Source organism: Chelonia mydas, chromosome 12 (genome assembly GCF_015237465.2).
Source record: "Chelonia mydas isolate rCheMyd1 chromosome 12, rCheMyd1.pri.v2, whole genome shotgun sequence".
In the NCBI taxonomy this organism is placed as follows: domain Eukaryota; kingdom Metazoa; phylum Chordata; order Testudines; family Cheloniidae; genus Chelonia; species Chelonia mydas.
The window spans coordinates 10,833,416-10,849,597 of record NC_051252.2 but is presented as its reverse complement, the minus strand read 5'-3'; the positions used below and the strand labels follow the sequence as shown (position 1 = coordinate 10,849,597).

The window sequence follows — 16,182 nt, the reverse complement described above, 5'->3', positions numbered from 1 at the left end:
CACAGTGACTTCATGTGACCAGTTCAGCTCTGTGTAGCTGTAGCTTTTAGGACTGGTCTTTAGCATCACCAGTTACTCAGATGAGGCCGCTGATCATGGCATTTGTTTCAGTGGGCCCTGCAGCCAGTTGCTTTGAAAACCAATAACACTTGCACAAAGGAAGTGGTGTCCTTCAGCGTCACATCAATATTTTGCTTGTAGCTTATCAGTATGGCTATCACACATATGACATCCTGAGCTGGCTGGCTGAAACACATTTTTAAAAGGTTGGAGGCTCTCTTATTTGCAAAACTGAATTAAAGTACTTGACAGCTAATCAGTAAATCAGCTGGATCTTTACACACTAGTTTATGTAGCAGTCGGGATCGATATTCCCCCAGCATAGACGATCTGCAGCTCAGTCCTTGGCACCGTGTATTTACATATCTCCATAAGGCATATTACTAAGCTATTACCCCATTTGATGGCCTTCTACTGCCTGTCTAGCACCACTTCCCTCACCCCACTTACTGCAGTGGAATGTGCTAATTCGAAATGCTGTGAAGCAGAGTCCACCCACAGCCAAATTCCAAATGCAAAGGTTTTTACCAATTGGTGCAGGCTATAGCCATCCATTGTCTGCATGCACTATTCTCCCATTTGATAAGGAAGACTTAAAGAGCAATTATTTCCTGCTTGGCGTGCCTTAGGGTGTCTACACAGCCAGCTAACTTGGACTTAGGCTAATGTAGGGTTACCATACGTCTGGATTTTTCTGGACATGACCTCATTTTTGGTCCACCCATCTCTGTCCAGGAGAATTTTTAAAATATTAACAACGGTCCGGGATTTTTCTCCTGACGTTGTGGGTCCCAACAGCTGAAACTGCAGCCTCTCCATGCTGGTGGAGCCACAGCCTCTCCGCAAAATACCCCTTCCAGCTTCCCCCTTTCCCTCCAGCTCCCCCTCCTGTTCCCCCCACCTCCAGCAGTGTCCTCTTTTGGGGAACCTGAAATATGGTAACCCTAGGCTAAGGGTCTGTTTAACTGAGGTGTCGATTTTTGGGCTCTGGCTCTGGGTCACTCCCACCTCGCAGGGTCCAAGAGCCCAGGCTCCAGCCCAAATGTAAATGTCTACATCTCAATTAAAAAGCCCCTTAGCCTGAGCCCTGAGAGCAGGAGTCAGGCAGCATGGGCCAGCTATTGGTGTCTAATTGCAATGTAGACATAGCCTCAGCCCTGGTCTACACTAGGAGTTGAGGTCGAATTTAGCAGCATTAAATCGATGTAAACCTGCACCCGTCCACACAATGAAGCCCTTTTTTTCCACTTAAAGGGCTCTTAAAATCGATTTCCTTACTCCACCCCCAACAAGGGGATTAGTGCTGAAATCAGCCTTGCTGGGTCGAATTTCGGGTACTGTGGACACAATTAGATGGTATTGGCCTCCGGGAGCTATCCCAGAGTGCTCCATTGTGACCGCTCTGGACAGCACTCTCAACTCAGATGCACTGGCCAGGTAGACAGGAAAAAGCCCGCGAACTTTTGAATTTCAAGTTCCTGTTTGGCCAGCGTGGCAAGCTGCAGGTGACCATGATGGAGTCCCAGAATCGCAAAAGAGCTCCAGCATGGACCGAACAGGAGATACGGGATCTGTGTGGGGAGAGGAATCCGTGCTATCAGAACTACGTTCCAGTTTTCGGAATGCCAAAACATTTGGCAAAATCTCCCAGGGCATGAAGGAGAGAGGCCATAATGGGGACCTGAAGCAGTGCCGCGTGAAACTTAACGAGCTGAGGCAAGCCTACCAGAAAACCAGAGAGGCGAACGGCTGCTCCGGGTCAGAGCCCAAAACATGCCGCTTCTATGATGAGCTGCATGCCATTTTAAGGGGTTCAGCCACCACTACCCCAATTGTGTTGTTTGACTCCTTCAATGGAGAGGGAGGAAACACGGAAGCAGGTTTTGGGGATGAGGAAGATGATGATGATGAGGTTGTAGATAGATCACAGCAAGCAAGCTGAGAAACCGTTTTTCCCAACAGCCAGGAACTGTTTCTCACCCTGGACCTGGAGCCAGTACCCCCTGAACCCACCCAAGGCTGCCTCCTGGACCCGCCAGGTGGAGAAGGGACCTCTGGTGAGTGTACCTTTTAAAATACTATACATGGTTTAAAAGCAAGCATGTTTAATGATTAATTTGCCCTGGCATTCACGGCTCTCCTGGATGTACTCCCAAAGCCTTTGCAAAAGGTTTCTGGGGAGGGCAGCCTTATTCCATTCACCATGGTAGGACACTTTACCACTCCAGGCCAGTAGCACGTACTCGGGAATCATTGTAGAACAAAGCATTGCAGTGTATGTTTGCTGGCGTTCAAGCAACATCCGTTCTTTATCTCTCTGTGTTATCCTCAGGAGAGTGATATCATTCATGGTCACCTGGTTGAAATAGGGTGCTTTTCTTAAGGGGACATTCAGAGGTGCCAGTTCCTGCTGGGCTGTTTGCCTGTGGCTGAACAGAAATGTTCCCCGCTGTTAGCCACGGGGAGGGGGATGGGCTAGCCACGCGCTGGGGAAAGGCAAAATGCGACCTTGGAACGAAAGCACATGTGCTATGTATGTAATGTTAACAGCAAGGTTTACCGTGAAAGAGTGTACCCATTGTTCTATAAAATGTGTCTTTTTAAATACCACTGTCCCTTTTTTTTTCTCCACCAGCTGCATGTATTTCAAGGATCACAGGATCTTATCCTTCCCAGAGCCTAGCGAAGATTAGAAGGCGAAAAAAACAAACTCGCGATGAAATGTTCTCTGAGCTCATGCTGTCCTCCCACACTGACAGACCACAGATGAATGCATGGAGGCAGACAATGTCAGAGTGCAGGAAAGCACAAAATGACCGGGAGGAGAGGTGGCAGGCTGAAGAGAGTAAGTGGCGGGCTGAAGAGAGGGCTGAAGCTGAAAGGTGGCGGCAGCGTGATGAGAGGAGGCAGGATTCAATGCTGAGGCTGCTGGAGGATCAAACTAATATGCTCCAGCGTATGGTTGAGCTGCAGGAAAGGCAGCAGGAGCACAGACTGCCGCTACAGCCCCTATGTAACCAACCGCCCTCCTCCCCAAGTTCCATAGCCTCCTCACCCAGATGCCCAAGAACACGGTGGGGGGGCCTCCGGCCACCCAGCCATTCCACCCCAGAGGATTGCCCAAGCAACAGAAGGCTGGCATTCAATAAGTTTTAAAGTTTTAAACTTTTAAAGTGCTATGTAGCCTTGTCCTTCCCTCCTCCACCACCCCTCCTGGTGCTTCCCTCCTCCCTCACCCCTCCTAGGCTACCTTGGTAGTTATCCTGCTATTTATGTGATGAATTAATAAAGAATACATGAATGTGAAGCAACAATGACTTTATTGCCTTTGCAAGCGGTGATCGAAGGGAGGAGGGGAGGGTGGTTAGCTTACAGGGAAGTAGAGTGAACCAAGGGGTGGGGGTTTTCATCAAGGAGAAACAAACAGAATTTTCACACCATAGCCTGGCCAGTCATGAAACTGGTTTTCAAAGCTTCTCTGATGCGTACTGCGCCCTCCTGTGCTCTTCTAACCGACCTGGTGTCTGGCTGTGCGTAACCAGCAGCCAGATGATTTGCCTCAACCTCTCATCCCGCCATAAACGTCTCCCCCTTACTCTCACAGATATTGTGGAGCGCACAGCAAGCAGTAATAACAGTGGGAATATAGGTTTCGCTGAGGTCTAACCAAGTCAGTAAACTGCACCAGCGCCCTTTTAAACATCCAAATGCACATTCTACCACCATTCTGCACTTGCTCAGCCTGTAGTTGAACAGCTCCTGACTACTTTCCAGGCTGCCTGTGTATGGCTTCATGAGGCATTAAGGCATAGGCTGGGTCCCCAAGGATAACTATAGGCATTTCAACATCCCCAACGGTTATTTTCTGGTCTGGGAATAAAGTCCCTTCCTGCAGCTTTTGAAACAGACCAGAGTTCCTGAAGATGCGAGCGTCATGTACCTTTCCCGACCATCCCACGTTGATGTTGGTGAAACGTCCCTTGTGATCCACCAGTGCTTGCAGCACTATTGAAAAGTACCCCTTGCAGTTTATATACTCGCCAGCTTGGTGCTCCAGTGCCAAGATAGAGATATGGGTTCCGTCTATCGCCCCACCATAGTTAGGGAATCCCATTGCAGCAAAGCCATCCACCATGACCTGCACATTTCCCAGGGTCACTACCCTTGATATCAGCAGATCTTTGATTGTGTTGGCTACTTGCATCACAGCAGCCCCCACAGTAGATTTGCCCACTCCAAATTGATTCCCAACTGACCGGTAGCTGTCTGGCATTGTAAGCTTCCTCAGGGCTATCACCACTCGCTTCTCAACTGTGAGAGCTGCTCTCATCTTGGTATTCATGCTCTTCAGGGCAGGGGAAAGCAAGTCACAAAGTTCTATGAAAGTGCCCTTACGCATGCGAAAGTTTCGCAGCCACTGGGAATCGTCCCAGACCTGCAACACTATGCGGTCCCACCAGTCTGTGCTTGTTTCCCAAGCCCAGAATCGGCGTTCCACCGCATGAACCTGCCCCATTAGCACCATGATGCCCGCATTGCCAGGGCCCGTGCTTTGAGAGAAGTCTGTGTCCATGTCCTCATCACTCTTGTCACCGCGCTGACGTCGCCTACTCGCCCGATTTCGCTTTGCCAGGTACTGGTGCTGCATATACTGCTTGATAATGCGTGTGGTGTTTAATGTACTCCTAATTGCCAAAGTGATCTGAGCGGGCACCATGCTTGCCGTGGTATGGTGTCCGCACAGAAAAAAGGCGCGGAACAATTGTCTGCCATTGCCCTGATGGAGGGAGGGGCGACTGACGACATGGCTTACAGGGTTGGCTTACAGGGAATTAAAATAAACAAAGGGGGTGGCTTTGCGAGAAACTGAATGGCCCCCTCAAGGATAGAACTCAAAACCTCAAGGATAGAACTCAAAATTGGGTTTAGCAGGCCGTTGATTTCACAGAGGGAGGAAGAGAGGAGAAAACGAATACAAAACAAATCTGGTCTATTTCTTGTTTTGAGCCACTTCATCTATCTTTATACATCTTGCTGGCAGCAGACTGTGCAGTACGACCGCTAGCCATCGTCATCTCCTGGGTGCTCGGCAGAAGGCGGTGCAGTATGACTACTGGCCATCGTCTTCTGCTAGCTGCAGATTAAAAGACAGTGCACTGCCGGTAGGACTCAATCACCATGAGACAAAACAAGGGAAATGACCTGGCTGAGTCACTCCCATGTTTGCCAGGCGCCCCTGACCTCATCGAGGTCGGTTAAAAGAGCATCCAGGACTACGTCGACGATGGCTGCCGGTCATACTGCACTGTCTGCTGCCAAAAGACAATAAACTGCTGCTGTGTAGCAATGCTGTACCACGTCTGCCAGCACCCAGGAGACATACGGTGGCAGTTAGCTGAGCGGGCTCCATGCTTGCCGTGGTATGGCGTCTGCACAGGTAACTCAAGAAAAAAGGCGCAAAATGATTGTCTGCCCTTGCTTTCACAGAAGGAGGGAGGGAAGCGGGGGCCTGACGATATGTACCCAGAACCACCCGTGACAATGTTTTAGCCCCATCAGGCACTGGGATTTCTACCCAGAATTCAAATGGGCGGTGGAGACTGCGGGAACTGTAGGATAGCTACCCACAGTGCAACGCTCTGGAAGTTGACGGTTGCCTCGGTACTGTGGACACACTCCGTCGACTACATGCACTTGGAGCATTTGTGTGGGGACACACACAATCGACTGTATAAAAACACTTTCTACAAAACCGACTTCTATAAATTCGACCTAATTTCGTAGCGTAGACATACCCTCAGAGAGCAGTACTGAGTTTCTTCCTCTGAGCTGCTCTGGGAAATGGGAGCAAAGGGCATTTGGACCTCATAGGATCAGGCAAACTGTGATTTTTCTGTCTGAGGTCATATCAGCATCTGATGTTGCTCTGCTTTTAAATTATACAACCAATGAGTTTTTTTTTCTACTGTGGTTGAAATTTGAATCTGTGCATGATTTGAGAGTATGCAGGGAAATGACCCAACTGCACTTTATCCAGAAGCTAGATACTATGGAGATAGGCAGCTGCAACGTACGCCAGTGTGACTTTCTTCCCCAATGATTTTGCATTTTGTCCCTTAAGCATCATGACATTGTATTTTAGTCTCATGGAACCAGGTAACTTGATATCTTCCTAGCTGGCACTTGTTATTTTCACCAGTATTTTCTTACCAGGCCTTTGAGACAGAATTACCTTATTTCACTCATCTATCTCTACTGCCCGGCTTGAGGTCTTGGTTTGTGCACTCCACATAAGAAAAAAAAAACAAAAACCCATCCACAAGGCAGTAGCATATGGGTAAATTCTCACAGGAAGTTTCAAGACAGTATGCATTTTTTAAAACACAAGCCCATTTATTATGAGCAAGTTTTCTAGGAAGTGTGAGGTTTGCTTTGGAAAAAATAACAATGTACAAACTCACCTTTTTACACATTGCTAGTGTCAAGGCTACAAATAAATAAAAAATAGGGGGGATGCAAAAAGCAAACTGCCAACTTGTGTGTGCAAACTCCGCCTAAATTTCACAGAGCTCTTCTAAACACTCACTTCCATTAAGTGATAGCCAGCAAAGGGTGCTCCGGTTCTGCATGTTGCTATGGGGAAACACATTTAAGCAACTGATCAGGAAATGGAAACTTCACTTCCCCCTCCCTTTTTTTTTTTTATAGTGCTATGTTTCACACTTTAAGCAGCAGTTTGCAAACTTTTTGAGCTGAGCCCCCCCCTTGAGTTACAATTCTTGGTTGTGTCCCCTGTGACAAAGCTCTGTCCTTGCCTCTGTGGGTCCCGCGTTTCCTGCAGATTTCACTAGCCTCAGGGGCTCACCGTGACCCTGCACGTAACCCTTCTCTCTCTAGAGACAAGGGTCACAGTCTACTGAGCCATTTTCATCATAAGCCAGGGAGGGAGGTGAGGAGAAGTTATCCTTCCTTGCACAGTCTCTGTTGTCTCCCAGACCCAGGGGGCAAAGGTGGGGGGGAGCCCGGGCCCACCCTCTACTCCGGGCTCCAGCCCAGGGACCCTAATAGTATCAGCTGTGGTAGCTGACCTTTTAGAAACATAACATGTACAATTCCCTGGGCTACTTCCCCCACAGCAGCCCTCACTTCCTCAAGCTCCACTTCACCCTTACCTCAGGGCCTCCTTCCTTGTGCCTGATATGGTGTGTACTACTCAGCCTCTCCAACAGCGCAACTTCCTCCCACAGCTCCTGACATGCACACCCACCTGACTAACTGGGAGGCTTTTAACTAATTTCAGCCAGCCCCTGATTGGCTTCAAGTGTCCCAATCAACCTAGCCTTCTCCCTGCCTTCTGGAAAGTTCTTAATTGGCTCCAGGTGTCTTAACTGACCTGGAGCAGCTGCCATTTCAGTTATCCTGGTACCAGGGATTTGTTTAGCCTGGAGCTAATATATCTATCTCCACTACTTTTCCATAGCCATCTGGCCTTGCCCCATCACACCCCCCAACCTAGACAAAAATAGACACATGCAAAAGTATGCTGGATAGCCTACTCATAAACCGAACAGAGAACTTAACACAACTTTAATTAAAATTACCTACACCGGTAAGTTTCAGATACACATATATTTACCCCAGTGGCACAGCCAAGGCTTCCTCAGCAGTGGGCCGCTTCTACTTTGTGGCCAGGCTGCACCGTTAGGGCAAGGCCAATACCTGCCCCTCCCCCCCTCGGGTTTTCAGGGTGGGGGAAGGCACGTGCGAGGGTCTCTAGGGGTAGAGCCAGTAGGGTTGCCAATTCTGGTTGCACGTATTCCTGGAGGTTTCGCCACGTGACATACAATTTAATTGAATATTAATCTTTAATTCCTGGAGACTCCAGGACAATCCTGGGGCGTTGGCAACCCTAAGAGCCAGCAGAGCTGGGGGCAGAGGCTGCTGGAAGTGGGAATTGGTGCGGCCGCAGTGGATGTTGACACTGACCCACAGGCTGGGTGACCCACTGAGGTGAGACAGGGGGTGAAGGCGGTGCCCCCTCTGTGGGGATTGTCCCAGGCCCCGCTGTATGTGGCTGGCACAAGCCCACCCCCTAAAACATTCCTCCCTGCCCCCTGGGGGGGGCACGCCCCACGGTTTGAAAACCTCTGCACTATAGGTCGTCTCTCAGGGCAGAAGTGAAAAGAGAAAATGTAGTGAGTTCAAAAGATTAAAATCAGAGCTGCCATGAAACTTTCATACCAAAAACCAGAACCAAATTAAACCTGACTTCTGCTTTTGTTACAGACACAAAACTCAGGCCAGGGTTGGCCAAAATGTTTAATACAGCTCGCACCTATTTCAATAGGCCAGGGTTACATTTCAAATAACCCTAAACTAAGGTTCAGAACAAGTAACTAATGAATGTGGAAACAGTGTTATTTAAAGATAGTGACTTTCCATTCAGTTTAAAGGAATTTCTTTCTAAATGGTATTTATGGTACCACTCACTATGCAATCGGCAGTTTCCAAATGCTAAAAGGACAGCCCTTGTGTGGGAGAGAGAGATTAATGAATTTGCTCTATATCCTTAGCTAATAGCGAGTTGGCTTTTAGCTCATATGGTAGCAGCTCACACACTAGGCTCCACAGTTCCTAGGTTCAATCCCGCCTGCTGACAACCAGTGTCTGTTGGCATTACACTTGCACTGAAAAGCTTACTCTAAGGAAAAAGTATGTGCTAATGTAAACCTTAAGCAACCAGAGGAACTCTGGGACAGATTGAATAAGAGCTGCAGAGATGGTAATTCGTTAAAGTCCAATCATTTTTGCTTTAGGCCTCCAGGAAAGAACTATTATCAGCAATACTATCAATCATCTGCCACTTGGAGCCACATGTTAGAGGCCTTGAGTACATTAACCCTAAAAAATAGAGACAGCAAAGGATATTAAGCTCATCTGATCTCTCTCAGATAAGCAGAATGGTTTCCTACGGCTTTATACTCTAGAGCAGCGGTTCTCAAACTTCATTGCACCGCAACCCCGCTTCTGACAAGAAAAATTACTGCATGACCCTGGGCAGGAGTGGGGAGACCGAGACAGAGCCCAAGCCCCGCTGCCCCAGGCTAAAGCATTCAGGCTTCAGCTTCAGCCCCGGGTCCCAGGCAGGTTAATGCTGGCCCTGGTCACCCCATTAAAATGGGGTGGTGACCCACTTTGGGGTCCCAACCCACAGTTTGAGAACTGCCGTTGTAGAGTGTTATCCAGTCTTACTTTAATGATAATTAAATAGTACACAACCCCTAATCCTGATGATAATGGTTGCAAGGAAAGGTGAACTGCAGATCATCGTTGATATAAAACAATTTTTTCAGTTAAGATTAATAGAACAAGGTATTTAACCCCTGGAAAATATTCTTATAGCTGTCTTTTCAATACTCCTTCACTGACTTCCTTGAAATGGAGAGTGTCAATAAGTCCAGTTATACCAACTAGTGAAAAAAGTGCATTTTACATTCTATTCTTTCCCAGACAATTCACTATCAGTGATACTGCGGTCATGGATTCACTGTGACAACGCCAGGCCAGCCCTGCTCTGCCCCATTTACTCAGGATGGTCAGAAACCTCTCCAACCAACAGCCACAGCAACAAACTGCAGTAGCAGCTGTGGCCTTAAATTAGGGCTTAGGCCTACTTCCCTCTACTCTCACCCATCTAACCCCTGATCTTGCTGTGGTGGCTACCCTGGAGCTGTGCTCAGTGGGTGGGTGATGCTGAGGCCCCCAGTGCAGTCTGTCTACACCACTGGTTCTCAACCTATTTATCATTGTGTTATCTGGTCCACAGGTTGGGAACCACAGCACCCCCCCACCCCCAGATCCTTAGATCCAACACCTCCCGCCCAGAGACCCCTCCACAGGAGTGGAGCCTTGGGCAGGGGGCCAGGTGACAGGAATCTCGGGCTCTGCCATGTGGGGCTGGGCAGCAGCCCTGACCCTGGACCTGGCCAGGCAGGGCAAGGTGGCAGGGCAGCTGGGCGGCAGCCTGGACCCCGACCCCATCAGGCAGCCCCCAGACCACGCTGGGCCAGTCGACAGCCCCTGGACTCTGTGAGGCTGGCCAGCAGTTCCAGACCCCCGCCATGCGGGGCCGGACTGCGACCCCACTGGGCAGCCGGGAACCCAGACCCCGCCGGGCAGCGCAGCAGCCTTTAGCACACAGCTGGACTGCAGCTGTATGCTAATTGGGCCACATGCGGCCTGTGGGTTGAGAACCGCTGCTCTACAGCCTGCCCTTCCCCCTGCAGCAGAGTTGGGCCTAATCTACTATCTCAGGGCCTTCTGCAGCCCTGAGCATTGCATGTGTTTGGCTAGATTACACCACCCAGATGAATAATTTTAATAAGATGTTCTATTTATCTTTTCATCACATATTTTGCCTCTCATGTTCAAATTATCAGTGGCACAGAGTAGTCAGCACCTAAATACAAAATAATGTGAATAAAGAAAGACAGTAAACAGCAAATATCTAGTAGAGTGGTGGAAACAGAATCATGTCTTGCTTTAGGTGTCACTGGGCCAGGTTTTATTTCTGAGGATGGGAAAGCATTCTGAATACAGTGCTGCAGTGTGGACACATCTACATAAGTGGAGGGACTATTACATGTGGAAGGGGGAGAAAAAAGGAGGGAATACCACTAAGTATTTTATACTTTCAAAGTTTTATATAAATGAACGGTCACAATAACAATTTCACCCTTTGAGAAAATGGAGGACCAGTGAGGTGACTTGCTCACAGCCCCATAAAGTCAGTTACAGAGCTGAAATCCGAACACAGGAGTTTGCTCCATTCAATTCTTTTAATCATTTCAGTATTATGCTCACCAAGAACATTTGCTCATGCAAGCTAGTTAATATCGGGAAGGCCAGAATTATTTTAACTCAGTGTTGTTGTTTCCAATTGTACATCTATGCCTGAGGCCAACATTTATTAACAAAACAGTTCTTAGACATATGACTCAAAAAGTTCTAATTTACTCCACATGGCTAGGCTTAAAACCACAGTCTCTAGAGCAGGGTTCAGAATATAGTCAACACATTCTGATAAAGCTGAACGCTGTAGGTGGTGTGACAAAGCTCTGTCCTTTTCTCCATGGGTCCCACGCTTCCTAGCAGATTTTTGCTAGCCTCAGAGGTTCACTGTGACCCTCCACGTAGCCCTTCTCTCTCTAGAGGCAAGGGTCACAGCCTACTGAGCCATTTTCATCATAAGCCAGCAAGGGAGGTGAGGAGAAGCAACCCTCCCTCGCACAGTCTCTGTTGTCTCCCAGTCTCAGTGATTAACTGAGGGGGAGCCCGGGGCCGCCCTCTACTCCAGGCTCCAGCCCAGGGACCCTAATAGTAGCAGCGATGGTAGCTGACTTTTTGGAAATAGGACGCGTACAATTCCCTGGGCAACTTCCCCACAGCAGCCCCCACTTCCTCAATATCTACTTCACCGTTACCTCAGGGCCTCCTTCCTTGCACCTGAAATAGTTTGTACTGCTCAATTCCTCCAACAGTGCAGCTTCCTCCTACAGCTCCTGATACACGTGCCCAACTGACTAATAGGGAGACTTTTAACTAGTTTCAGCCAGCCCCTAATTGGCTTCAGGTGTCCCAATCAACCTAGCTATCTTCCTGGCTTCTGGAAAGATCTTAATTGGCCCCAGGTGTCTTAACTGACCTGGAGCAGCTGCCATTTACTTATCCTGGTAACAGGGATTTGTTTAGCCTGGGGCTAATACATCTATCTCCCACTACTTTTCTATAGCCATATGGCCTTGGCCCATTACAGTGGAGAAGAAGGCCAACCCCATCCAAAGTCTGGCACAAGTATAGTGCATGGCTCTTCCTGAAAGGAGGTAAACAACTAACTGAAGAAAGATCAATTGCTTTTATTAGATTTCACCATGTAAAGACTAATACACATTTTTAACTGCAGTTTTAAACCCAAGGATTGAGAGGAGAACAGGGAATTGAGGGGAGAACAGCAACATGCAGAGCAAGCAAAGAATCCAAACAACATAGATTTTGAACATGGATAGTCATTTCTAAAAGCCTGTCAGAGACCACTCACCACACGTGGTGCCTCCACAACTCTGGGAATTAGCTCTTGCCAGGCGCCACCCTCCTCTGGCAAGGTCTCTACCCATCCTCTCTTTCACCCGAGGCCCCTCTCACCCACGGAACTGCAGCTTCCTGTTTGTGGCTTGGCCCTCCACCCAGACCACTAAGGTCCTCCCCTCCCAGGGAAATCGCAGTAGTTCCAGAGCAGTTATCTGTCTGACATCTCCATGCCCTGTGCCACGTTCCAGTGGCTGGCAGGAGAACCCAGGCCCGCCCTCTACACTGGTCTCCAGCCCAGGGACCCTCTAACAAGCAGCCAAGGTCTGTACAGTCCTTGCTGCTGTTTCCCTGGGCTTCTTCCTATTTATCTGGCTTCACCCTTTCTGGGTTTGCGAGCTGCAGCTCCCTCAGTCAAGATGAAGTCCCAGTGGAACTGAATTCAGAGTTTCGATCCAGGCATCAGAACACTTACTTGAGTGTGGGTAGGGGTTTTTGTAGGGAAACAACAATGGTTCAAGGGAGAACACTATATTTGTTTATGGGTAAACTGATGACTCTAGGGTTTTCTTTAGGCTAGACTATAGGAACTGATCATTCTGAACTGGACTATAGGAACTGAACAACAATGGTTCAAGGGAGCTCACAATGCAGTTAGGCAGCTTCAGTATTTTGGATATCAGTCTGGGATTCATTACTAGAATTGGTCTGATAACTGCTGAGCTGGGTGTGTGCAGGCATAGGTTCATTAACATCTGGAGCAGAGATCCCCCATGATGCAGTGCTTCCCTGCTTTTCTGGTCCCAGAGTTCAGTGCAGTTCTTGCCTTGGAATCTCTGTGCTCCAATCTGTATGCTAATGAAGATGCCTCCCTGTCCCATCTTTGATGCAGATGAGGCAAGGTGAGTTGCCTTAATCCTGTCACCCTTGTCAGGAGTTGTTTAGGTGCATCTCCCACTGCCTTTTCATTGCTCTCTGTAAGTCTTTCTTTTGATTGGTTTTGGTTCAAGCAGAGGCTGGGGAGGGGGGATGTCGTTTGTGAGTCAGACAGGCTGGTTACGGCGCCCTGGTTCCCCCAGAACACAGAGCTGACTGGTATCACTGTTCCTGCCCAGCTGAACCCATTTCCAATTAGTGGCCTGCTCCCCATCTCCTTCAGGTGCAACCTGGGCAGTTAAATGGCCCACCTAGCCACTTTAACCCCTCCAGGCCTTGTGTGGGATGGGCACCCCATCACAAAGCCTGAACACAGAGGCCTTATTTCTGCTCTAATTCACACCCTTTGCAACCCCTCAAAGCCAGGTTTGTCAGGACACCGAAAAACCCGCAGCTGGCCCATGCCAGCTGACTCAGGCTCGGGCTGCAGGGCTGTTTCATTGCTGTGTAGACTTCCAGGGTCAGGCTGGAGCCTGAGCACTGCGACCCTCCCACCTCGCAGGGTCCTAGAGCCTGGGCTTGACCCTAAGCCCAGATGTGTACACAGCTGTGGAACAGCGCCACAACCCAAGCCCCATAAGCCCGAGTCAGATGCAATTTCACAAGATGTTTTTTACCCAACCCTAATTATCATCTCCTCCAAAAATGCTTTTTACTTTCCAGCAGTCCTCCATAGTCACCACATGGAGAAGTTCAAGATGGCATGTAGCAGCTTTATCACTAATAACTCAAGAGAAGTTCAGTTACTAACATTTGAAAAGATACAAACAGGAACAGGGCAAATAAACAGTGCTCCCAAAGGGAAAAAAAGTCAGCACAGGACTGTTGAAGTTCTTGCAGTGGAGGGTAAACTTTTGATTTTTACATATTTAGAAGAGCCCTACGTTTCTATAAACAATTCAGATATCCAGCCCTTGTCCTGAAGATACCAGATGCTAGATGTTGTGCAGACATGCAACAACAGATGTCATGATAATAAATAATGCTGCCCTGGGCTACTAGAGGAATGGGACCCAAAACAGATTGCATAGTTATTTAGCGTTCCCTGGCTCAAAGCAATGAACTAGAGATAGGATTCAAAGCAAGATATTGCGGCATATACAAACCAATGACAGCTGAATTCTGTCCATGGTGAACAGCAATCAAACACGTGTGGCAGATCCAGCAGTGCCACATGCCTAGAATCTTTACCTCGCCCACAGACTTAAGTGAAGGCAGTTACTGCAGTGAGACTAAATAAAGGGCAGAATATAGTTTCTCAAATAACCTCCAGGTTGAAAGAATCCTTTAACTTTTGGCAAAAACATAATTTAAAAGAGGCCACATTCTCCTTCAAACAGCCATGGCATTTTTTTCCTTCTCAGACTGATGTCACAACGGTCACCTACAAACCCAGCTGGCAGTTAGCTCTCCCTTAAAATGCAAAAAAAAAAAAAAAAAAAATCCATTTGATTACTACTTCTGGTCCCCAATCCTCATACGGGCATGCATCCAAAGACAAGTGACCATCCAAGAGCTCGAACTACATAGTTCAGGCCCTTCATTTTCAGTTTTTACTGGAAAATTCCCAAGTTTTCCAAAAAGCTATTGTTCAGCTTTTACTGATTTTCACCCAGTTTTTGGACTACTCGAATCTATAAATATACTGATTATGTTAAGGAAATCCAATACATGACATTAGGTGATGTGTTTATGTTAATAATAAGTTTGCGTTTCCATTTAGGCTAGGCTGTCTGTTAAAGTAAGGCAAATGTAGTGGAAGATGCACACATGCATACACGTGCAAGTGTTTACATACAGTTCATGAAATAAATCACAGCGTGAGCTGCTTTTACTTTCAATATTCCTACGTCTCTCTGTTGCTTTTTCTTACTAACCCAGAAAACCATGAAGTTAATTTTCTGCCCTCATTTTCATCCATGTTTTAATTTTTTGTAATAAACACTGAAATTCCCAGGAAATTTTAAACAAAATATAAACTGAAAACAAGAGGCCTTGCACATAGTACAGGATCTGACCTGAGGTGTTGGGCATTACCAACTTCCTTTGACGTCAGTGGATCCAAGAGTGTTCAGCACCAAGCCATATTCCAAACACTGCTACCTAAGCACTTAAGACAAAATTAATCTTTGCCATCTGTAGTTAGATTTACATAAATGATGCTCAAGGTTTAATACTATTCACACACCTTGAAGGTACAGCTTTGTAGCTAAGCAGAAGATTTATCCATTTGCATTGCAGTTCACTCTACATGTAATGTCTGTTTGGGTATGTGTATTCAATAACCCTTTTGACCCATCAGGTTTCTGTGCATTGTTAATGCAGTATTATATATATTACAGTAATGAACATTAGACCCAAAGTCTGTACCACAGAAGGAGATCCATAAGAAATGGGAAGCACGTTAGCTGTCCGAAGAGGAGGGTTTCTTAGGTCTAGACGACAGGAATTTTGCACCTCTCTTTGTGGGATTTCGTTCTCATTCTCATTCATTGTTTTACTGTCATTCCGCACCTGGAAGAATTCAAATAGTATTGCCCTGGAAGTCAGATTTGTAATACACTTATTAAGAGTTTTATAATAGAACTTTGTTAATTCGGGTGAACCATTCTTAAACTGTACTGCAAAATACATTCAGGATGAGGAAAGCAACTTTCTTGTCTTAATCTAATCTTTTGCGCTCTCATGAGTTTCTTCAATATAAAAGATTTCCCAGAGCCTGCTATGGCACACATCCTGGCAAAGGGAGACACAGCTAGCTGTTCAGCAGGTAAATCTTTTGGTCCATGCCTGCTGTGAATACCTGCACTGGAAATCTCTAGCTGAACTGAGTCAATTAGTATCTCCACCATAGTCAGCTAACAGTCTTAACACAAAGACTTAAACTTCTCTAACAATTTTTCACCCTTCTGAATTATTTTAAGTCAGTGAAAGATGGATTAGGGGTCATGAAATCTCCAGTCACATCACAATGTCAGGCAGCTGGCTGCCCATCTAAAATTCAGCATAAGACTGATATTTTTAGAACTCAAGTGCTAGTTCCATAACTGGTATATTTGTAGCTAGCCAACTGATCAGTACTTTAATTTAGAATTAAAGAAC

General features: G+C 47.2%; 1 protein-coding gene across 6 annotated transcripts in view; it reads right to left on the bottom strand.

Moving 5' to 3' along the window:
* Positions 1-11,955: 11,955 nt before the first annotated feature.
* The window catches only part of LOC102943168 (dipeptidase 2), a 49,689-nt gene continuing 45,462 nt past the window's right edge, over positions 11,956-16,182 (bottom strand). For 5 of the 6 annotated variants that reach the window (XM_037877421.2, XM_007072638.4, XM_043526339.1 and 2 more), the window contains one exon: positions 11,956-15,594. In XM_037877421.2, coding sequence (XP_037733349.1) covers positions 15,397-15,594 — 198 coding nt within the window. In that variant the 3' untranslated portion in view covers positions 11,956-15,396. Of the gene's footprint in view, positions 15,620-16,182 lie in introns of all 6 variants that reach the window. The other variant, XM_043526340.1, reaches the window with a different exon arrangement.